The following is a 24,753-nucleotide window of genomic DNA, read 5'->3' on the forward strand; positions in this document are numbered from 1 at the left end:
AAGGACAGAAAGGGAATGACCCAGCAACAGATAGCATCTGTCTCACTCGTCCTACTCCAAAGACTGAACATTTAGGTAGATATCTATTGTAACATAGGTCAGTCACAGATTGAACAGTGAAATGGGAATCTTCCTGATAGATGAATGAGAAAATGCCCACCACCCGCACATGCTCATATTTTAATATCTGACCCCTCATTCCTTGAGATTTTGGAACCTTTAGGAGATGGAGCCTTGCTGGAGGAAGTACATCAGTCGGAAAGGATTTGAGGGTTTGTAGCCCTGCCCAACATTCCTCATCTCTCTACTACTTCCTGCTCCTGGCACCTCACCATTATGGGCTCTCCCCTTCAACCTGTAAGCCAAACATCAACTTTCTACTGTGAGTTGCTCTTAGTCATAGTATTTTAAAATAACAAAGAAGTAATCGATACACTAATATTTTCAGAATTGACCCAAGAAATCAAAAAGGTAGAGTGGTTTAAAGACAATGGTTATAAGGAAAGAAGGGGTTAGCAAAGACACACAGTATCACAGTCCTCTTTTGGATAAGTCTACAATCAGACAATTCTTGTTCTAATTAAAAATCCTTATATCCTTTCTTCCCAGGCCAGAAATGGTCAAAGATACGAGTTATATACAGGTTATCCTCATTTATTTCTAAGGAGTCAGGCGCGGTGAAAGCAACTAGGATGGTGTCCAGAATTGGGATCCTTTATAACAAGGAGACCACAACCAGTCAGTTACTCACAGGGAACACAGCAGGCCCATACTGGAAGGTGCTGGGGAGGCCCGGGACCCCTGTGTAGTATGGCAGGCTGGTGTAACTATAGCCAGGAGGCAGCGCCGGGTTCAGGAATGTCTGCTGCGTGGTGTGGTGAGTCTGCGTCTGGTTCTGTTGGGGTTGGGCCAAGGTTGTGGCTGGGGCTGGGGAGGAGGCATCCCCGCGGCCGAACTTGGTGAGGTCGCCTATGAAAAGAAGGGCTAGCTGTACATGCTATAATGTGCAAAGAGGCTCCCAGAATGAAACCTCCTAATGTTCCTCTGCCAACTTGTTTTCTTTCATCTCCATCCCACCCTTGTTTCTCGAAAGCTTGAAGTACAACAATTGTTGAGGAAAAATGAAAAGATAATGACCGATCAATCGCAAAAATCAGCCAGGTAGGGGTGGCTGCACACACCTTTAAACCCATCATTCAGAGGCAGGCGAATCTCTGCATTCGAGGTTAGCCTGGTCTACAGAGTCAATTCTAGGATAGTGAAGGCTATACAGAGAAACCCTGTCTTGAAATCCCCCCCCACAAAAAAAAACCCAACCAACCAACACCTCACAAAAACTATTCAATCACACTTCCAGGGAAATGGTGGACTAGCCAAAAAAACAAGCAAAAAAACCATCAAAACTAGGAGTCTAGTTCAGTACTAGAGCTTATGTTTAGCATGGTGAAAAACCTGCATTCAATATCCAGAACTACAATGCCTGGAAACAAGTCAATAGAAAGTGATAATATAAAAAGATGGCACAGGCACATTTCTATAATGGAATTATGAAATAATAATATTGTCCTCCCCATAATAATAGGGAGTGGGAAGGAGAAAAATTCAGAATTCTGTCAAAAATCTCAATTATGGAACCCTTTTTGATAATCATGTCTCTACCTCCAACCCCCATTTCCCTGTATTCATCTCTAACCCAATCCTACCAGAGTAAGGGTTGCTGGCCAGGCTACCATCCCTCCCAGTAAGTGGAGTGGTGGGTGTGGGAAACGGGATACTGTAGTAATCCTAGAATCAAAATAAAAGAGCAGAGATTAAATTCCACTCACTCAAAGATGAGAAGCATGAGATTACTGGGTTATTGTAAATTACCCAGTTACTGATTTAAAAGCTTAGAACCGCTATGAACTCCAATTAATATTATATACGCTGTCCCTTGGCCTGTTGTGAGTAGAGTCAGACAAGGTCTACAGATATGTTCATTAGGGTCTAGCAGAACCAACAAGGTTTAATCTTATATACATCTTCCCAGCTAGTTTTGAGAAAACAGGTTCTTTTCTCCTGATGTGCTTAGGAAGCTGAGTGCGGAGACTGACTCAGTAGGTGAGAGTGCTTACTACTTTGATCTCCGGCATCTATGTAAAAAGGTGGGTATGACCATTGGGCATGCCTCCAGCACAGCCAGTAAGGTTTGTGGATGGGTGGGCAAAGTGATAAAACAAGGTAACTCAATATCCTCTTCTGCCACCTGCAGGCATATGTACTGTATGGGAGACAGAGGCCGGTGGATCTTTGAGACTAGGATAGTCTACATGGCAAATCCTAGGCTAGCCAAGGTTACACAGTTATGGCTATGTAGACTGAATAGTGGGATTAAAGGCATGTGCCACCACACACAGCTCCTGTCTCAAAACAACAAAAGCTGTGTGTGGTGGTACTCCCATTATTTTTAAGATTTTGAAGGTTGAAGCAGGACAATCACCAAGGCCAGATATAGCCTAATGAGATTCTGTATCAATACAACATAAGCTGGTCCTGTTGACGGTGGCCTGAAATCTACTACCAAGTTTAGGCCACCCTAAGATAAAAAAAATGAGTTCAGTGCCAGCTTAAGCAATTTAGTGAAACCAAAAGCTCTGAAGTATAACGTCTGCCTAAAATGCAGGAGGTAGGTCTGACCACCGACACTACGTAAGTCTGAAGACTGGCCAGGTACTGTGACCCATTCCTTTATTTCCAGTACTCAGGAGGCAGAGGTAGGCAGATGAGGCCAGCATGGTCTACAAATGGAGTTCCAGGACAGGTAGAGAGAAACACATAGAAACCCTGTCTTTAAAACCAAACCAACCAAACAAATAAAAAACCCTTAAGATATTAAAAATATCGTTACTATCCGAATAAGCTGACTAGAGCTCCCATTAATTCAAATTACTCCTGTTAATATTGTCAAAATCACCATATTAAGAATAAAGTGAAAGCACACCATTTTGGGGATTCAGGGGAACTCATCAGTAAAGAAGAGAGTCAGAGAAAAAAATTAGGAAAAACCAGAGAAGTTGGAAGTGGTGCACATGCCTTTGATCCTAGTACTCAGTATACATAGCTAGGATTACATAAAAAGATCACCAACTCAAGCAAACAAGCAAAACAAGGACCTTTACCTATAATTAACCCCCCCCCCCCAACACTCCATGCTATAACACATTATCACTATAAATGACTGTAGTCCTAGATACTTAGGAAATTGAAGCAGGAAAATATGAGGTCCAGTAGTTTGGGGCTAGCCTGAAAGCATGGTGAGATACCTCTCCAACTATTCAAAAAAAAGGATAGGAATTCAGTTCAGCAGTTGAGTACCTACCTACCATGCATGAAGTCCTAGGTTCAACCATAAGGGTCTCAAATAATAATAATAATAAAACAGAACAGAAAATTGATGTTGATAGGAAGCATGTTAACAGTTTTATTAGTCCACTTGAGCTGCAGCTTATGTCACAAGTGTTTTGGTACCCTGATTCAATTCCCAGTATAAATGTATATAATAAAGTATATGGGGGGAGGGGGGACAATAGACTGAGAGACAGAGAAACAACTAGGTTTGTGACAATGATCTGAGAATCCTTCGTCAATTTTGTTTATTCCCCCCCCCCCCCCCGAAAGAAAGGAGTTACTGGTCTTGAACTCACTATATAACTGAGGCATGTTCTGAACTCTTGGTCTTCTGCCTCCACTTCTTAACTGCTGGGATTACAAGCATGAGCCACAACTGATTTCAACATTAACTTTAATGTTTTTGCCTGGAGGTGGTGGCACATACCATTAATCCCAGCATTGATGAGGCAGAGATGAATTTCTGTGAGTTTGAGGTCAGCCTAATCTACAGAGTTCAAAGACAGCCAAGGCTACACAGTGAAACCCTGCCTCAATGCGCCTACCCCAATCCCTCAATTTAATGTTCTTTTCCAAATTTCTATTCCACATACTTACCAATGGAAATCTTGTCTGGAGCATCTGTAAATCATCATAACCATATACTTGTGGCTGCAAGAAAACATTAATGAGAACTAGTCATGATGGGAACAAAAGGCAAGATAAAGAACATATATCCTCATTGTCAGAGCAAGGCAGATTATTCCCTTCTGTTTTAAGTGGGAAGTAATAAAGCACAAAGAGATTAAATGCCTCACAAAAGGTCCTAAAGCGTTCCTTAAGCCACATACTATATAAAGACTAGGCTGACATCAGAGCACCTGTAGGGGAGAATGGGTAGATTCAAGTACATGAAAAAGAGGCTTTAATTTCTATTGAGCAGTCACTGTCTCTTGCAGTTTTTAAAATCTCGGTTGAAATTTGAAGGATTCACATTTTATTCTTATTTTCCCATATTTCTAGGTACAAAGTGTTACTGTTATAAAGTACTCAATGTGAGGGCTAGCAGGATGGATCAACAGTTATGAGCACTGGCTGCTCTTCCAGAGGAAGCAGGTTTGAGTCGCAGCATCCACAAGATGGTGTACACCCATCTGTAACTCCAGTTTGAGGGAATCCAATGCTCTTTTTCTGCCCACCAGGGGGACCAAGTACACACATATAGTACACAGACAAAACACTCATAAACATGGAAATATATTTTTTAAAAAAAGTATGCAATGTGAGGCTCAGTGATTAGGAGCACTTGTTCTTGAAAAAGATGTAGTTCAGTTGCCAGAGCCTGCAAGACAACTCATTACCATGAGTAATTTAGTTCTAAGTTCAGTGCTCTCTTCTGACCTCCATACCTATCTACCTTCACATGGTACATATTCATAACGCAGGCAGAATGTTAAATAAAAAAAAAAAAAAAGTAGGAAGGGGGAAGTGTTAGGAAGAAGGGAAGTTAAAGAAGGAATGAGAGGAGAACAAGAATGAAAAGGTGGTTATGATCAAAATATTAGATATGTATGAAACTGCCAATTAATAAAAGGGCAGCCAAAACAAAACAAAAAGGCAGGCCCCAGAGGCTCCTGCCCTTAAACAAGACCCCAACTCAAAAGATAAAAAAAGTTAAGAGTGCAATTTGGACAGTTCATTTATCTTTTATCTAAACTTCTTCCCTAGGCTAAGAATAGGTGGCTTTTTTATTTTGTTGTTTTGAGATAAGGTCTCATTGTATAGTACTAGCTGGCTTAAAATACAGTAGGGTGACCAAGCTGACCTTGAACTCAAAAGATCAACTTGCCACTGCCTCCAAAGTGCTGGGATTAAACACAATGTCACCACACCTGGCCGAAGAAATTGAAAAAAGAATTTTAATTTACTTTTCTCATTTTATCTTCAAATGTAGCTCTGGCTGTCCTTGAGTTTTCTCTGTAGCTCAGACCAGGCTCAAACTACACAGAGACAGGTCTGTACCTGCCTCTGGTTCCTAAGTACCAGGATTAAGGGCATTTGACAATACACCTAGCAAAAATAGGTGTTTTAAACAGAATTTTTAAGTATTTTTCATTTTGGTGGGTATTGAATACCCACATTTAAAGTAGTTCTTGATTTGAGATCTAAATAAGTCAGAAAAGGCAGAGATCCAGAGAGATAGAAGAAGCAAAAGCAATATAAAAAACAACCAAGAAACTACATACTCTGGCCTCTGATGCTCAAGATCCAGATCATTATTCACACAGAATAAATACTCAGCAAAGGGCTCTGTCTAAGTTAGTCCTTCCTCTACAAAAACTATTTCATTTTGAAGGGTGGAACCTGGAGAGTATTTCAAGAGCACTCACTGGCTGCTCTTCCATAGGACCCACATTTGATTTCCAGCACCCACATTGGGGGGGTGTCTACAACTTTCTGTAACTCAAGTTCCAGAGGATCCAATGCTGGCCTCAACAGGCACCAGGTATACTACAGTGTATATGGCATACATGTAAACAAACAAATAAAAACCCCAGATACAGAAAAGCAAACAACACACAAACCCTGTTGCTCTTTTTGGCTAATGATATAGCTTAGCAGGTAAGGTGTGTGCCACCAAATGATGCAAGCTAAACTGGAACCTGAATAAAGGTGAAAAGGAAAGTCCAGTTTCTTCTGATCTGATCTTAGCACATAACAGGTGTACACACACACACGATAATTTAAAACCTGTTTGCCCACATGTGAGTACCATTCATTTATTCTGCTTTAATTATTGTCTTCCATCTGAATCCAGAACTATAAAGAAGAGTCACACCATCCTCACTTGGTGGAGAAGAACCTTCAGTCCCACTTACCGGGTAGGCATGTAACAGCCCTGGAGCCATAATATATGGATTAGGCAACAATGGCGGGACTCCAGGAGGAAGGTTGGGAGGAGCTTTTCCTGAAAGAGAACATTTTCATACGGTTATACAATTTACTATCTCCTCCATCCCACAAGAATGCCACCCACCTAGGTAGGCAAAGCTACCTGAAGTTGTAGCAACTGAGCTTCGAGTTGAGGCTGTGACAGTAGAGTTGCTGCCCAGGCTAAGGCCCAGGCTACTGCCACTATTCAGACTGGAGGAGACACTGACCACTGGGGGAGGTGCAGAGACAGTGCTGGACGTGGTAGAGAAAGTGCTGGAGGAAGAATGCAGATTCGCTTCACTCTCCACACTTGTATGCTTCAAAAGGGGGCAGTAGAAGATAAAGGAGACAACGATTAGCAACAGGTTAGAGAAGATAAGCTATCTCTGACCTCATCAAATCTGAAATTAAAAAAAATAACCTAGGGTACCAGAATTCCCTCTGCCAGGATAAAAGAAAATCTCTAGCTACAACTGCCCACAGACCATTATCACTTGGTTCAGAAAAACAGCAAAGTGGGTGGGGACAAATTCCATAGGGACCAATGATGTTGATTAGTAAGTGGGGAAGAGCTTAGAACTATAAAGTGTATCACAGCCTTCTTTTTCACACTTTGCTTCACTAGTTAACTTATAAGACTAAAATATAAGCTGGAAGAAAGTATTAACTTCAAAACTAAAATTTTGTTGTTTTGGAACGAGATTCCTAAGAAAGCTTTAGCCTTCACAGCTTTTCCTGGGCTCACATAAACTGAACGCCCTTCCCTAAGTAACCCTAGCTTAATTCCTCAAAAGAGGAGCTACAAGCACAAAGTAATTCATCTAGACACCACTTTCAGAAAGATATTCTGCTTCCTATTATTTTAAAGACTTATTTATATTAAGCATTTCCCAGGATAAGAACAGAAATAATTATACCAGTTAAAAGACACAACTTTTGTAGGAATTTAATTGAGGTCCTTATGACTGTTAATGATGCACTCTATCACTGAGCTAATATCTCCCCCCCCCCCCCCCCTTTTTAGAGACAGGGTTTCTCTGTGTATTCCTGGCTGTCCTGGAACTCACTCTGTAGACCAGGCTGGACCTGAACTCAAGAGATCTGCCTGCCTCTGCATCCAAAATCCTGGAACTTTATTGTAGGAGTAGACCTCTGCATTTAACAGAGGAAATGAGGCCCCTGTCTATTTTCTATAAAGAGGAAAAAGTAGACTTTTAGTTATGCTCCACATGTACAAAACTTCTGGACTCTTTTACTCCTTTTCCTAAAAACTCAGTTGAGTCATAAAGAAAATGTCAAGAACTTGTTACTGGGAGAGCCAGGTGTGTTAAATGCATGTAACCCCAACACTAGAGAGGCAGATGCAAAGGCAAGGGGAACTTCAAAAATATAAACCATGAACTACACTACCTCTCAAGCATCATACTTACCAAAAGAGTAGATGTTGAAGTACGCCCAGAAGATGTTGATGAAGAAAGGGTATTCTGCTGTGTAGATAATGCACTAGAGGGGGAGAAAAGGTTGCCATTAGCCATTTAACATAATGTCATGGTTTTACCCGACCTGGAATTCCAATAAGGAAACACACACACACAAAGAAAAACAAAAGCAGAAAACAAACAAGAAGTCTGAGTTGGGGATTTAACTCAGTGGTAGAGTGCTTGCCTAGCAAGCGCAAGGCCCTGGGTTTGGTCCTCAGCTCCGGGGGGAAAAAAAATCTGAGATCACATTGACATGTACAATGGCTAGAGCAGATTCTAAAAGCAGAAAGTAAGTCTCCTTTGTCATCACTTCCCACGAAAGCAGGGCTAATGTAGTCTCCCAACAGGTAGAGTGATGAAGACCAGACCAGAAGGCTCTGTTACTGAAACTCACAATCCCAACTAAATCCTCACACCCAATCACCTGCTATGTTGTGTGGTGGTGGTATTTGGAATCTCCTCACTATGGCTCAAGCCACTTAAGGAGGATGAATGCTGACTGGCTGTCGTCAGTAAGGAAGCTGCAGGTACTGTTTCATTGAGAGAGGGTATACTAGAAGTGGAAGGTGATTCAGATTTCACTGCAGAGCCTGTAGCACCTGAAAATAGGAAAACATTTCCTTTATCAGAAAACAGAATGTCTATGAGTAAAGAAGGAAAAAAAAAAACAAAAAACCCTCAACTACTTGAAAAGAAAAAAGAAAAGTGGGAGTTAAAATGTTAAGCACAACTCTTTTCTGGACTACAGAGACAGCTCATGGTAGACTGCTTATATCAAAAGCCCTGGGTTCCATTCCTATTACCACATAAACCAACTGATTGATGACTTTGAGTCGGATTCCAAAATCCCAGTAGAGAATGAGAACAGACTCCTGAACGTTTTTTTTTTTTTTTTGATATCCATGAGTGCTGTAGCATGAACATGCTTGTACTCACAATACGAAAAACAAACAAAACTCCTTAAATTTAAAAATCTTAACTAAAACAGAGAACTTATATATGTTAGTTCATTCCTATAATCTAGCTCATGGGAAGCTAACACAGAACAATCACTGTGATTTTTCAGATGAGCTGTGGTGACAGCATGAACATGTGTTTCAAACAAACAAATACGGCTGGAGATGGCTTAGCAGTTAAGAGCAAGGGCTGGTCTTCCAGAGGATCTGAGTTTGATTCCCAGCACCTGCATGGGATTTGTGTATCTCCAGTTCCCAGAGGATTTGGCATCTTTCTATAGATATAAATTCAGGCAAAACAGCAATGTACTTAAAAATAAATAGATGTAATTTAAAAAAAAAATATGGGGCTAGACAGATGGCTCAGCAGTAAAGCGCACTCAATTCTTCCAGGGGACCCAAATTTCCAACAACCCACATCTGCAACCAGTTTCAGGGTATGTGACTTCCTCTTCTGACCCTCACAGGCACCAGGCACTTGGTACTCACACAGACCAACACCCATACTCATAAAAAAACAAAACAATAACCTCTAAAGACAGAGAAGATGAAAGCTGACTACTGTGGTATATTGACTATGATCCCAGCATTTGTAAGGTTGAGTTAAAAGTATTCAAGGTCAGTTTTTGTTACAGCAAGAGTCTTTATAAACTAATAGCCCAGAAGTTAACAAGGGCTGCTCTTCCTTAGGATCCAGGTTCAATTCCTAGCACTGACATGGCAGGTCAGACTTGTATATACCACAAGTTTCAAGGTGCCTAATGTTCTTCTCTTCTGGCTTCCTCAAGCACCAGGTACTCATGTGGTACATATGTACACATAACAGTAAAACAGAACACACATGCACGCACACAGCGGAGCGCAGTGGCACATGTCTTTAATTGCAACACTTAGGAGGCAGAAATGGGCAAATATCTTGTGAATTTGAGGCCAGGTTGGTTTACACAACAGGATTCTACCTTACAAAAGGCAAACAACAACCCTTTATCAACATTGAAGAAACCTATTAAAACCAAGAAGAAAAAGCCTGGAAAACACTTACCTTCAACAGATTGCGTGGTCTGTAACTGCGTGGCCTGCACAGAGCTGAAACCATTCTGGAGCAAAAAAAAAAAAAAAAAAAAGCAAGAACAGACAAGCTTGTAAGAGATATTATCAGTCACTTAATTTTGGTCAAATATATTTTAGGGAACCTGCAAGATAGCCCAACTGTTAAGAGCCTGGATTACCCACACGGAGAACCTCAGTTCAATTCCTAGCGCATATATAAGATAGCTCACAACCACTTGTAACTCTGCTCCAGGGATTCTAATGGTTCTGGCTTCTTCTTAGGGCACCAGCACTCATGTGCACACAGACACTACCCCCACACAATAACTTAAAACAATTCTTAAGACCCTTCCTGCTAGACAGGTACTTCAAACCATCTTAGGTATAGATTATCTACCCTTTACCAGAGTAAGGAAGATTTACTAATATATATATATATACACACCCTGAAGTTCAGCAATCAGATCTTCCACAAGGAAAGGACAGGTATTTGAGACAGTTTTTTGCCATAACCAACAAATCTTTATTGCAAAGAGAAATGTTCGGACTCTTGAGGATCCTCCACATTTGCTGAAAATAACCTTTAGTTTACCAATCACAGAAATGTGCTTTTGTCAGCATCTCAGTCGGCACCTCCAAGACTGTAGCACCATTTCCAGAAAAGTGAAACAATAATATTAGAGGGACTTTTACCCACTACTTTGTTAACCAAGGCCCAGGGAATCATGAAGTTACTACCTTAGCCTGAGTCAGGTCCTTTTGGGGTGATGAAGAGATGGAGCTGGGATACCGCCGTGTCTGTGTGGATCTCTGTTCATATAGAGGGCCCTGAGCATTATTTTGGGAGGTATAAGTTGTCGACTGAATTGGGCCACTCTGATAACCAGACTCCTGACTCTGATTAGATGAAACTGTAGATGAAGACTCACTGTGGAAAATCAAAGGGAAAATCTTAAGAAATCATGATGATCAATTGGAATAAAATAATTTCAATTAATTAACTTATGGGGCTGGAGAGTTAAGAGTTCAGTGGTTAAGAACACTGACTGTGGGCTGGAGAGATGGCTCAGTGGTTAAGAGCACTGACTACTATTCAAGAGGTTCTGAGTTCAAATCCCAGCAGCATATCGTGGCTCACAACCATCTGTAATGAGATCTGATGTCCTCTTCTGGTGTGTCTGAAGACAGCCACATTGTACTTATATAACTTATGAAATACAAGAGGAAATTTCCAAAATCAGGCACTTGGGAAGCTGAAGCACTCAGTACACCCCTACACATCATACCATAAAACCTGGGGACAAGAAAAGTCATCTTTTGATCAATCTCATTTTAGGAAATTGTTCTAGGATCTACTGACCACATTTATCAAACATACTGGTAGGATTTCACAAAGGGGGGAAAAACATTTATTTTTTAAATTATGCTTCAAAGATATTCTTAGCTTGGCAGTGGTGAATTGAGGCCACCTTGGTCTACAAAGTGAGGTTTAGGACAGGCAGGGCTACACAGTGAAATTCAGTCTTGAAAAAACAAAACCTTCTTAGATTTATGTATGCCAGCATTTTGTTCACATGCATGACTATGTATCATGTGCATCCTGAAACCTGGATTATTGATGGTTGTAAACTAATATGTGGACACTGAAAATCAAGTTGTCTACATGGTTAACAAGAGAATTTAACCACCAGGTTATTTCTCCAGCATCCCCTTTTAGGTCAGGTTGTCACTAGCCCTGGTTGGCTTTGAACCTCGAGTGCTATACCCAGCCTGTCTTTCTAAAGTTTCTTAACTGAAGTATTTTATTCCAATAGCAGATCAGAACTAGTTTCTGTAACACAGCATCTGTTCTTATCTCACATATTTCCCCCACTCCCATGAGCTACAACTATTATCCAAAATTTTTTACATAAAAATTATGACTCAACGGTTTTGATTTAAAGTCTGATACCTGTAATTAAGAAAAAAAGTTTGTCCCTATCAAATTCCTCTAAGATTGTCTATACATAAGATATTTTTCCTTGATAACTATCAGAAGACAGAAAAGGTTCTTTTCGTTTACTTTTATGGCTTTTATTTTACGTAATTCTTTTTCTGAATTCATATTTTTACTTCTCACAGACAGTCCCATAGCAAATAAAGCACTTTTCACTGCAGGAGATGTCAAGGTATGGTTAGAGGCGGCTGTATTTTAACTGTCGGAATCACAGAGAGGCTCAGTCAGTATAGCACTAGCCATGAAACAATGAAGGTCTGATCTTATTTGAACACCTATGTAAAGTATGTTAAGAAGACATTTATGATCTCAGCACACCAAGGGAGTGGAGACACAGAGTTTCCTGGAGTTCACTGGCCAGCCAAATTGGTCCAGTGAGCTCCAAGTTCAGTGAGAGATCCTGATTCAGAAAATGAAGTGGAGAATGATTGAGAAAGACATCTGATATTGACGCCTGGCCTCCAGATGCATGTGTGTGTCTGCATATACACACATAAAAAAAAAACCAGCTTAGACATTCTAGAAGTACCTAAATGGCATTTATCTAAATGTTTAAAGTCATAGATAATCCTAGTAACAATGTATTTCTTTAAAAGCACACAACAAAATGCTATGATTGACTACTTTTATCCAGTCAGAGATATGGCGCCTCCAGAGGTGAAGAAATAAGCACAAAACTAAGCTACCAAAAGAGGTCTTCTGGGTGATGATTCCTCTACCTGGCCGTGCTGGTATACAGGCTACTGGGAGCCTGGCTTGAAGAGGCGCTCGTGGTGGGGGTGGACTCATAATCAGAAAGGACAGGCTCTGACCCAAATTGCAATGCCCCAAACTGCAGATTTAGCCCTGAGATATCTGCTGAGCCAGGCATCTCCACAGCCAGAGCAGGAATCTATGAAACAGGCAGGGGGGAAAATTAACTGTTTAATACAATTATCTTTTTGTAGAAATAAAATTATTCCTTTCATCTTTAAATTTACAAACAAACCCTTTGAGTATCTTATCCTGAAATCCCATAACTTCCCTGCCTTAAAACAGCACCTCCCTAAAAAGATCAAGTACCTTAGACGTCAAGGAGGTTTTCTTCTTTTGCTGTTTCAGTTTCTGTTGAGCCGGCTGAGGGCTGGAGGATTGGTTGTCCGAAGACCCCGGAGACATCTGTGGAGCCGAGGTGGATTTGCTTGGCAGAGGAGAAGAGGGGGGAGGAGGTGCAGCTGTCGAGGTAGCCACTGCAGGTGGCTTCTCCTGAAGGAACACCTCCATCATGGTTGATGATGGGGTGAATGCCTGGCGCTTTGTAAAAGGACTATGCACTGTTGAATCATTTGCACTCTTCAAATCTGCAAGAAGAAACACAATTAAGTATGAGCCAGTGCTATCTATACATTCCAAGGAAATATTATTGTCCTATACTAGTACCAGGAACAGGACTTCCAAGATTCAAGAACTCCAGCTAGCAAAATGGCTCAGTGCATAAAGATTCTTGCCACTTGAATTTTTTGTTTACTTGATACAAGCTAGAATTATTTGGGAAGAAACTCAATTGAGAAAATATCTCTGACTGTTGGCAAGTCTTTAAGGCATTTTCTTAAAAACAAACAAGTATTTATTTTATGCACACATAAGTTTTATCCACATCTATGTCTGTGTATTATGTATTTGCCCAGTCTCCTCTGAGACCCTGGGGCTGCAATTTATTATTGTGAGCCAATAAATATGTGGGTGCTAGAATTGAACCCAGAATGTTTGGAAGAACAGCCACTTTTTAATTGCTGAGCCATCTCTCCAGCCCCTAAATTTTCCTTCTCTCCTCCTCCTCCCTCACACATCTTCCTTTTTTGTTGTTGTTGTTGTTTGAGATGGAGTCTGTTTATAGCACTGGGTGTCCTAAATTAAATTCCCAGTGTAGACCATGCTAGCCTAGAGATCCACCTGCTTCTGTGTCAGGATGCTGGGATTAAAAGTATGCATCAAACACAACTGGCCTGTATTTTCATGAAATGAGAGGGCTGTGTAAGAAAATAAACTAAAACTATGGCAAGCAAGCCAGTAAGCAGAGTTCACCCACAGTCTCTGTTTTAGTTCCAGCTTCCAACTTCCTGCCTTGGCTTCCCTATAAGCCAAGTAAATACTTTCTTCCCTAATTTACTTTTGGTCTTGTCTTTATCACACAAACAGAAGCACATTAAGAACCCGAATCCATACAATCATCCAGCTACCCAAATTGCATATAATCAGGCTATTTCAAAACAGAATCACTGAATAATTTCTGTACTTCAGTACAGCTTAATAAAACCAATAGCCAGGTAGTGGTGGTCCACACCTTTATTCACATCACTTGGGAGGCAGAAGCAGGCAGAGCTGAGTTCAAGACCAGCCTAGTCGACATACAGAGTGAATTCCAGGACAATCAAAGCTACAGAGAAACCTTTACTTTGTGTTAAAAAACAAAAAAGAAAAAAAGAAACTGGAAAAATCAACACCATTGCTCTGCCTGTATATGCCACATATCTACAAGTTATCCAAATTTAAAGTATAAAATTCTAAGATGGATATGGCATCAAACTGAAGATAAAGAATTTAGGGATAGGTAAGGGGTCTCTGTCACTAAAGTAGTTGTGCTACTATACAAACCTGAGTTTGACTCTCAGTACCTATGTGAAAAGGATAGGCAGTGTTGTCACATGCCTGTAATCCTAGTGCTGGGGAAGCAGAAATAGGAAGATTCTTAGGGTTTGCTGGCTGTTAAGCTTAAGTAAGATTTAAGAGACCATGTGAAGAAGGTAGAGGGTCGTAATAGTGACTGACTTTAATCCCAGGACTCAGAAGGCAAAGACAGGCAGATCTCTAACTTGGAGGCCAACCTGGTCTACCCAAGTAGTTTGAGACCAGCAAGGGCATCATCACACAAAATATAAAGAAAATTCTCTCAAAATTCCAGGTTAATAAAGAAATAGAACTAAAGTTAAATTCAATTGTATATAACCTCAAATTTTGATTTAGCTTTCTGAACTCAGATTATCCAGTCCTTTGTTATCTTCTAGACTACAACTCTACGTGTAAAAGATTTAAGTCACCCATCAACTTACCATACTGCACCAGTGATGGTGATTGTGTTGTTGAGCCCATATCCCAAGAGGAGGTGGTGGTGCTTCCAGACTGAGAATGTTGAGCTGCCAGTTGAGCCAGGGCCTGTGCAGTCTTGAATTGCTCCAAGAACTGAGAGCCTGTTGTACTGCCACCTTTAGCTTCCCCAACATCACCAAATCCTTTCCCCAACATGCTCACCTACAGACCAACAAAGAGATCAGAGAAGTTTACACCTAGTAACCTTGTTTGACTAACAGAGACCAAAAGTAAACACATAATAATGCTACCCACAGAATGCTACTAAGCAAAGAATAGCAAATGCCTAGAGTCTCAGGAGAGTTTTAAACAAGTATACTGCATTTAAAAAAAAGATTTGTTTATTCATTTTATGAATACCCTGTAGCTATCTTCATGCACAACAGAAGAGGATATCATATCCTATTACGGATGGTTGTGAGCCACCATGTGGTTGCTGGAAATTAAATTCATGACCTCTGGAAGAGCAGTCAGTGCTCTTAACCACTGAGCCATCTCTCCAGCCCAGTATACTGCACTATTATGAGCACACATTCTAGAGTCACAATACCTATATTCAAATTCTGAGTATATCTTTTGGGGAAAATTATGATCTGAAATGGGAGTAAAAGTAGCACACATCATAAGTTGTAGGAAGCTTATTTAAGGACAAGTATGGTGGTACATGTCTGAAATCCTAGTATGCAGAAACGAGGCAGAAAGAATACAATTCATGGCTAGCATGGACTACATGGCGAGATCCCATCTCACCAATAAATAAAACAGTAAATTTAAGCACTTGAGAGGCAAGATAAATGAGCTTGATGCCAATGAGATACACAATGAGTTTTATATATATATAATATATACATATATTATATATATACTACATGTATATATATCAGATGGTATAGCACATAAAAATCTAGAATTGGTTCCTAGCACTATGTAGACTGATCACATGCCTGGAATACTAACATGTGCAAAGCTAAGCAGAGAATGAGAAGTTCAAGGTCTTCAAGCACAATGAAATATGCTGCCTTTAATCCCAGCACTTCGAGGACAGAGACAAGAGGATCTCTAAGTTTCAGGCCAGTCTGGGCTATGAGACACTGATTAAAACAAATAAATGGGTGAATAACTAAATGAAATAAAACAAAAAGCAAAACACAAAACGAAGGGAACCATAAACCGGGTCAAAAGCCAGTGGCCAGGGAACTCAAAGGCACAAGAAGGAGAACTATTATTGTTTTGCTAAAGGACACAATGTGCTTATCAAATTAAACTTAAAAAAAAAAAATCCTATATATGCTGTCAGTTTTAGTCAAAGAAGTTTCTTGCAATGGGGAGTGATAAAGCAAAACAAAACAAAACACCAAACAAACAAAAACAAAAGTAGAGAGGGACTAGCTAAAAAAGGAAAGGAACCTAGGCAGGGGTAAGAATGGAATGGGGGAAGGGAGGGATGTGTGTGAATCTTTGATCTCCGCACCCAGTGGTAGGCATCGAGGGACACACTAAATTCCAAGACAGCCAGGGCTACAAAGAGCAAACCCATCTTTATAAACAAACAAACAAACAAGGCACAGTGTGCATACCTTTAACCACGACAAGAGGAAGGGATTAGAGGCTGGAGAATTTTAGTCAGTTTGAGGCTAGCTTGATCTATATAGGGAATTCTAGTATAGCCAGAACTACATAGAGAAATCATGTTTCTTAAATATATAAATTAATCTTAATAAGACATTTAAAAACAAAATTAATTTACATTAAGCAACTCAAAACAAAACTTACTAACTGGAACCGCATTTGAATGTTATTAACTAGCAAGAACTAAGTTATAGGGCCAGCCCAAATTTTACACAAGATAATCAACAAGTTGATTATCCAACATGACTTGGACTATTTTTTATAACATGCATTTGTTATAAGCATAATTTATTCTTTTTTTAAAAATTTTATTCATTTATTTCATGTATATGAGTACACTGTTGCTGTCTTCAGACACATTGGAAGAGGGCATCGGATCCTATTACAGATGGTTGTGAGCCACCATGTGGTTGCTGGGAATTGAACTCATGACCTCTGGAAGAGCAATCAGTGCTCTTAACCACTGAGCCATCTCTCCAGCCCAGCATAATTTGTTTTGTTTTGTTTTTTTCGGAGCTGGGGACCAAACCCAGGGCTTTGCGCTTGCTAGGCAAGCATTCTACCACTGAGCTAAATCCCCAACCCCCATAATTTATTCTTAATAATTCTCTCTATCCCCAAGGCAAAGTCAACCAACCATAGGTAGTAATTGTTGATAATGAAGCAAAACTAAAACTTTCCCTCCATTAGGGTAATTTACTCGGGAATTTTGTAAAAGGAAAAACAAGTGACTAATGTACAAAGAGAGTCTGAGGACTCTCATGGACACCACAAGTTCTCTCTTTTTTTTTTTTTTTGGTTCTTTTTTTCGGAGCTGGGGACTGAACCCAGGGCCTTGCGCTTCCTAGACAAGTTCTCTTTTTACTTCCTCATGTGCTTGTGTAGATGCAATGGCATGTATACACATGTAAATTCGTAACACATAATGTGTTTTAAAGAATGTAGAAGGGCTGGAGATATGGCTCAGCGGTTAAGAGCACCCGACTGCTCTTCCAGAGGTCATGAGTTCAATTCCCAGCAACCACATGGTGGCTCACAACCATCTGTAATGAGATCCGATGCCCTCTTCTGGTGTATCTGAAGACAGCTACAGTGTACTTATATATAATAAATAAATAAATCTTTAAAAAAAAAAAAAAAAAAAAAAAAGAATGTAGAAAAACTCAAAAGTCTATTTAAAAACAAGAAACTATTGCAAAGAGATGAACTCAAAAAACTAATTAGTATAAATTTCTTCTGAAAAATGATTTTTATTTTTAGTTATATGTATGGTTCCTACATAAGTAGGAATGCCATCTGTGTGGGTGCTCACATAAGCTGAAAAGAGGATCTGAACCTTGGCAACGGGAGTTACAGACAGTTGTGAGTTGCCCATTGTTGAGTGCTGGAAACTGAACTCTGGTTCCTGTAGAAGAGCAGCAAGCACTTTTGACTGCAAAACCATCCTTCCAGACCTCTATCAAACATTCAAGTACAAAGCATTAAAGACAGAAAAATACCAGGCATGTGTCACATCTGTAATTACAGTAGGATTTGAAATGAAGTTCAAGACCAGTGTGGTATGTGTTGTGTGTGTATATAAATATATGTATGTACATGCACACATATACACATACATATATATGGCAAGACTGTTCAAGAAAAATGAATTAAAAAACAAAAAGTATGCATATGTATGCAGATTTTACATTAAAAATTTTTTCAAAAAGAAACAAAACCTCAAGTTCCAAGGAAACTAACACTACAGATTCTGGCCTCCTTGAACATCAACCCACAGAGAAAATAAACAAATGTCCACGATACAAGCACTATTAAATTTTAACAAAAATTGATCCTTTATTTATTCTTAATGAAAAGAATGAAGAGGGCTAGCTCAGCTACTAGAATGCTTGCCAAGCATGCACAAGCACTGTATTTTATTCACAGTACCATACAAAACAAGTTATGTTGGCACATGCCTATAACCCCACTCCCTAGGAGTTAAAGACAAGAGAAACGAGGCCAGCCTGAGACATAAACACCATGGAGAAACAGTGAAAGAAAAGAAACTAGGCTGGGCAGGAGCACATTCCTTTAAATCTCTGCACTCAGGAGGCAATAACTGTTTCAAGTTTGAAGTCAATAAGGATACTCAGTGAGTTTCAAGTTAGCCAGAGTCACATGAAGAGAGTTCTCTTTAAAAACAACAACAACAACAAAAAAAAAACCAAACAAACCAAACAAACAAACAAAAACCCGAACAACTACTAGTGCTATTGCCTTACTCATTTCCCTAAGGCTTGACAAGACAAAGGCAGGCAATTAGAAAGGACAACCATTATGGGAAATAGGACTGACTTCTAAAACAGAGACTAAAGGCAGCCTGCTTCCTCTGAAAGACTGTCTCAAAAATACCAAAAAAAAAAAAAAAAAAAGCCAAACAAACAAACAAAAAAAAACCCCCTGAAACTTCTGCTTGGAATATTGGAGCATTTATTCCACTTATTCAATTTTAGGGAATGAGGTACTTTATGATCTGAGAACTGAAAATAAACCAAGCAGTGTAGGTGTCTTTTGCTACTTTCCCCCACTCCTTTCAACCCCCTCACACTAAATAGGAGAGGAATAGAGAGGAAAGTAAATAGATTGCTGAATAAAGTCAGGGATCAGAAAGGGAAGATATTATCGTTAGACTACTTTCTGTTTATTAGGGCCATTGAGTGAGTTTGGGACAAATTTGGGGCAAGTTTGATCTTTGCCATGATGGTATCTAATTTCTTCTTGTTTCTTCTTTGCACATGACTACTTTTTTTTTTTTTGGTTCTTTTTTTCAGAGCTGGGGACCGAACCCAGGGCCTTGCGCTTCCTAGGTAAGCACTCTACCACTGAGCTAAATCCCCAGCCCCTGCACATGACTACTTAACTGTGACCAACACCTACCAATATCCCAACAACCACCCAACCCTCCTCTTGAGGTCCTAGCATTTATATATCCTCTAAAAAGTCCCCAGAATTCCAAACATACAATTGAGGAAACTATCTGCAACTGGCAAATCACACAGCCACTAGACAAAGCAAACCACAGCTGTTATGGTTAATCTGAAGCAACACCATATTTCATACCTGGGTTTAAAACAAAAACATTCTTACAAAACTCTAAGATTGTTACTTAAGAGCACCAGGGCATGATCCTCATGCACTCCCAGAGGTCTGGCCTACACAGTGAGACTCTACCTTACAATCCTTGACAAAGGAATTCTTGACACGTGCAGTGTTTGCTGGGATAGTGTAATGGTTTGTTCCATATTTACCATGCTATGATGAGAAAATGTATTCCCTGAAGCAGGCTGTGATATGGCATTCTGCTTCGAATTACTGAATACCAGAGGCTGGGCCAGGGAAGGAGCCTGAGATGGATCCAGATTAGATGAATCATTCTCCATTGAAGACGGTGTCTTCCCCAACAGAACAGCAAGATCAATTCTAGTTTGGGAAAGAAAGGGATCTTTATAGATGAACATTCTAGCACAGTCTGCAAACTTAGACAATAGTTAAATCAACATGAAGGTTATGTTCTGATACTACAGTCTTGTAAAGTCCTAATATGTTATATTTATCAGAATAACTGAGTGCCAAGTGCTGCCAAAATACTTAAAACATTTCATGATAACACTAATTTAATGAAATACCAAATCTTCACGGTTTTTTGGAGGGTAGAAGAGGGCTGTCTCTTTAAAAGAGTCTTACTATGTAGCCAAGACTTGCTTTGTTTCTCTTACCTTAGTGTCCCAAGTACTCAAATCATAAGCATAGGCCATAATATACTCAGAAATTTCTTTTGAGATAAGGTTTCACTAGTTCTAACAAGCTTCAAGCTCATGGAGATCATTTCTCTCCCAAGCACTAAAATAAAAGTTGTGCAGCATCACACTTGACTCTCCATTTTGAATATCAAATATAAAACTATTTAGCTATGATTTTAATACATAATAATTACTGATTTCTGGGGTTGGGGATTTAGCTCAGTGGTAGAGTGCTTGCCTAGCAAGCGCAAGGCCCTGGGTTCGGTGCCCAGCTCTGAAAAAAAGAAAAAAAATTACTAATTTCTAAAATATAAGACCATATACTTAGCTAAGCATGGTGGTGCAAACACCAGCACACAGAGGGCTAATGCATGAGGACTACTTGAAGTGTAAGGACAACCTGGCCTAAATAGCAAAATTCTGTCTTAAAACAACAAAACAGTGTACTTGATTACTAGCACCCTCAAATGGAGCTTAAACAGAGGTTTTAGTTTTTCTCTAAAGAGTTTGTTTTACCTGTGATATAAACAAAATATGGGGATGTACTCCCTTTGCAGCACATATACCAAAATATGGGGTTGATGTGCAGCTCAACAGTACAGTATAAGCCTAGCATTCACAAAGACATAAAATCATGCCCAGCATCTCATCAAAAAGAGAAAAGAAATTCATAATACTATGCTCTGCTACTCACAATGACTTTCAGTGACACTTGAATTTATGCTAAAGTTGTGACCCAAGGTAGAACAACTAAAACCAAGGGAAGAAGAAAATATTCAGCTTTACCCAGTTCCACCTGTGTCCAAGGGAGAACGAGCCATTAAATAAAATTCCAATGCTGATGGTTTAGCAAATTGTGCTTACATTAGTTCAACATTTATTAAGAACTCAAAAATAAGTACTGCAGCGATGGCTTAGCAGTTAAGAGCACCGACTGCTCTTCTACAGACTCTAAATTCAATTCCCAGCAACCACATGGTGGCTCACAACTACCTGTGATGGGATCTGATGTCCTCTTTTGGTGTGTCTAAAGACAGTGACAGTGCACTCATGTACATAAAATAAATAATTCTTAGAAGAAGAAGAAGAGGAGGAGGAAGAGGAGGAGGAGGAGGAGGAGGAGGAGGAGGAGGAGGAGGAGAAGCAGCAGCAGCAGCAGCAGCAACAACCACCTATCTGTTTTAAAAAGGTACACTCAATTTTACTACACACTTGCCTCTGACCAGCAGTGATTGTCACATTCTCCGCAGGCAGAGGCACTGAAGACACATTAGAGGCAGTAAAGATCTTGGTCTCAGAAAGCTGGAAAGAAAGAAATCAGTTACTCCTGGTGTCAGAAATTTGCCACAGGTCAGGTAAATTCAGTACCAAAAGAGAAGGAAAACTCTATGAAAAAACAAAAAACTACCCTGAGGAATACTGAATACATTGATGTCAAGTCTGCTTAATGGTTTTATCCAAGCAAGGAATAGTATGAAGGAACACAATAAAACACAATAGAGCCATATTATATACAGACTGAACTCACAGAAGGCTATCTCTGTGCTAGTCACATATATTGAGGAAATTCCTTTTTATTTTCTCATTACAAATCCCAACTCCTACCTCTACCCAAAGGACATTTATCTTCCACCATTTTCTCTCCCTCAATGAAAGGAAAAGCATGACCAAGATGAAGAAAGAAAAAATGTTAATTCCTGGCTATTGAGTAGTTCAGGTCCAAGTGCTGGTCAAATAATGTCTTTTCAGAAATTTCAGCTATATGAAAATATTGCATCAGTTCTAACTACATTGTACTTGTAAGGTATCTAATTAGTTAACCAATTACAGGGAATAACTCTTCTTCCTAAATAAAATGTTGAATTAGGTTTGTTTTCTTCATTTCTTGATCAAAATCTCTTTGGTAATAAACAGCAAACCCATTGTAAAACGTGTTCGTATTCACAGAGCAGTTTAGCTAAGCTATAAAAGAATAACACTGTGATGCTGGTGCACTGGAATGTTTTGAAACATAAGACTGATAACCAAAGCAATCTGACAAAGCTACCTTACCTACTTATATATAAAGGGAAGCAAATTTAAAATATTAAAATAAGTTTATCCTCAATCACTGAAACAGTTCACAAGTTTCACTGTGACCAGTTAAAATTCTTTTTACTTAGGTAATATTAAAGAAAATTCTTCATAAACCACCCATCTATAAGTTTTCCAAGTAGAGTCAAGGTGGCAGATACCCAACTGGATAGTCATTTGAATATAGAGTTGGGCACTGGGTAGTTAAAAAGTTCCACAGCCGGGCTGGAGAGATGGCTCAGCGGTTAAGAGCACTGACTGCTCTTCCAGAGGTCATGAGTTCAAATCCCAGCAACCACATGGTGGCTCACAACCATCTGTAAAGAGTTCCGATGCCCTCTTCTGGTGTGTCTGAAGACAGTGACAGTGTACTTGTCATATATAAAATGAATAAATAAAATCTTTAAAAAAAAAAAAAAAGTTCCACAGCCAACTGGATTTTAAACTTAAGGTTTAGGTACCATAACTATCCACTGCCAATTCATTATAGGATTTAATACTGAATATGCAACAGCTCCAAGTACAGTTGTATGACATTAGCAGCTGTTAATCAATGTACTACCTACTATCTGCTTAACTAAAAAGACTTTTCTGCAGTGATAGGATTTGAATGCAAGATCTCACACATATTAGACAAGCATTCTACCATTTAGCTTGTTCCCAGTCCTAGTTCTATTGTTGGTACCCTACCCAACCATTCTATCTTCCTGGGTCAATCTGACAATCAGGTATTGGACTTACACACCTGCACTTGCCCTTTCCATAGTGTGGTTCCACAGAGTCCTGTCCATGCCCAGTCTCCTTCATATAACATATGTGAAATGTTCTGGTTCAGAACACTATTTTGGATGTAAAAGTTTTAGGTCAGAATCTTAGCAGTGCATTTTGAAAGGCAGAAATATATCCATTTTTCTATCCCTAAACACAACTTAGGGATAGAATACATTAGGTAAGGACTAGCCCAAGAATACCTACATCTTCATTCCAATCTTCAGTTCCCCACTCTTCTGTTGCAGTCCTCCATGCACCTAGGATTGGAGGGGAAAAAAAAGGCAAAATAAACTTAAGTGTCATAAAACATATTCAGACAACACTACAGCATTAACATTTTGACAAGCAATAGTATAATTATTAGAATTTAACAAACAGAAAGAAGCTGTTGACTTCAGAGATAGGGTACCACCAAAGTAAAAAGGTTTGAAGAAGATTATGATTTCATAGCCAATTGGGTTACATACTTGTAACAGGAGTGGATGAGCTGCATAAACAGGACATACATATAAACACATCCATCCATCCAAGACCCTTTCCTACCCTCCTTCCCATCAGTATTTAACATGCCATGCAGTATCTTTAAAAACCTCAGCTTTGTCTTAACTGCCATTTAATGAGATGATAGCAACTAATTTAAAACAGAACATGCAAGCTACATCTACTTATTTTGTATAAAAACAAAGAAAACCAAACTCAAGGTAATATGAAGAGAAACAAGACCAGTGGTTAGAAAACAAGAAGAAGTTGGCACATGTTTAGTGAAAGGAGAATAAGTAGGTTTGGAAGCTGAACAAAGAAAACAGACAGAAGGATCTCTGTTATTAGAAATGAACAACAACAAAATAATCTGCACAAGTCAAGTTCATAAGTCTTACTGGCTTAAACCAGGTTAACTATATAGGGAACATGGCATAGACTTGCTCTTTGGGGGATACAAAGCAAAATTACAATCAAGTTATGTACGGGGTTGGGGATTTGGCTCAGTGGCAGAGCGCTTGCCTAGGAAGCGCAAGGCCCTGGGTTCGGTCCCCAGCTCCAGAAAAAAAAAAAAAAAAAAAAGAAAAAAAAAAAGAACCAAGTATGTACAACAACTATTATCCTAATTCTACTTATAGAGAATATAGAATATGACCTGTCAGGGGTATCTCACAAACCATGGAGGAAATCATTTCCCCCTTCTCTTGAACTGAAACAGTTTGCAGAAAAGTTCTATACACTATCAGCCAACTTCTATATATTTACCTGGGCACCTTTATTGTTCTCTCTCTCTGGGTCTGTGTATTATGTATGTATGTTCATATGTATAGACACAATGTTTGTGTTTGTGCTGGTAGGTGTTCACACGAAGGTAGCAACTAGAGGTTGATTTCAAATATGTTCTGTGTCTCTTTGTTTTACTGAGGCAGGGTCTCTGGCTCAACCTGAAGCTGATCTTATTTGGGTAGTCTAGCTGCCAGCTTGCACAGAGGATCCCATCTCCTTCTCCCAAGAACTGGGTTATAGACAGGCCTCTACATCCATGTGGCTTAAAAGTAGTGAGACTATAAACTCCAGCCCTCATGCTTAGACAACACAAGATAGTCATC

At 39.6% G+C, this 24,753-nt stretch overlaps 1 protein-coding gene and 1 long non-coding RNA gene across 55 annotated transcripts in view; one reads left to right on the forward strand and one right to left on the reverse strand.

Annotated features, from left to right (window-relative positions):
• Ubap2l (ubiquitin associated protein 2-like) overlaps positions 1-24,753 on the reverse strand; it is a 55,416-nt gene that overhangs the window by 9,219 nt on the left and 21,444 nt on the right. For all 54 annotated transcript variants that reach the window (NM_001437910.1, NM_001437912.1, NM_001024798.3 and 51 more), the window contains 15 exon segments: positions 752-969; positions 1,704-1,785; positions 3,985-4,038; positions 6,246-6,334; positions 6,422-6,617; positions 7,731-7,803; positions 8,206-8,380; positions 9,780-9,834; positions 10,526-10,715; positions 12,503-12,675; positions 12,846-13,123; positions 14,873-15,071; positions 19,829-20,000; positions 21,537-21,622; positions 23,369-23,421. In NM_001437910.1, coding sequence (NP_001424839.1) covers positions 752-969; positions 1,704-1,785; positions 3,985-4,038; positions 6,246-6,334; positions 6,422-6,617; positions 7,731-7,803; positions 8,206-8,380; positions 9,780-9,834; positions 10,526-10,715; positions 12,503-12,675; positions 12,846-13,123; positions 14,873-15,071; positions 19,829-20,000; positions 21,537-21,622; positions 23,369-23,421 — 2,093 coding nt within the window.
• LOC148006713 (uncharacterized) lies at positions 16,861-18,782 on the forward strand. Its single transcript, XR_015676455.1, has 2 exons — positions 16,861-17,479; positions 17,689-18,782. It is a non-coding gene; the product is annotated as an uncharacterized LOC148006713 (long non-coding RNA).

The sequence above is a fragment of the Rattus norvegicus genome, chromosome 2 (genome assembly GCF_021556685.1).
Source record: "Rattus norvegicus strain SHRSP/BbbUtx chromosome 2, alternate assembly SHRSP_T2T, whole genome shotgun sequence".
NCBI classification, from domain to species: Eukaryota; Metazoa; Chordata; class Mammalia; order Rodentia; family Muridae; genus Rattus; species Rattus norvegicus.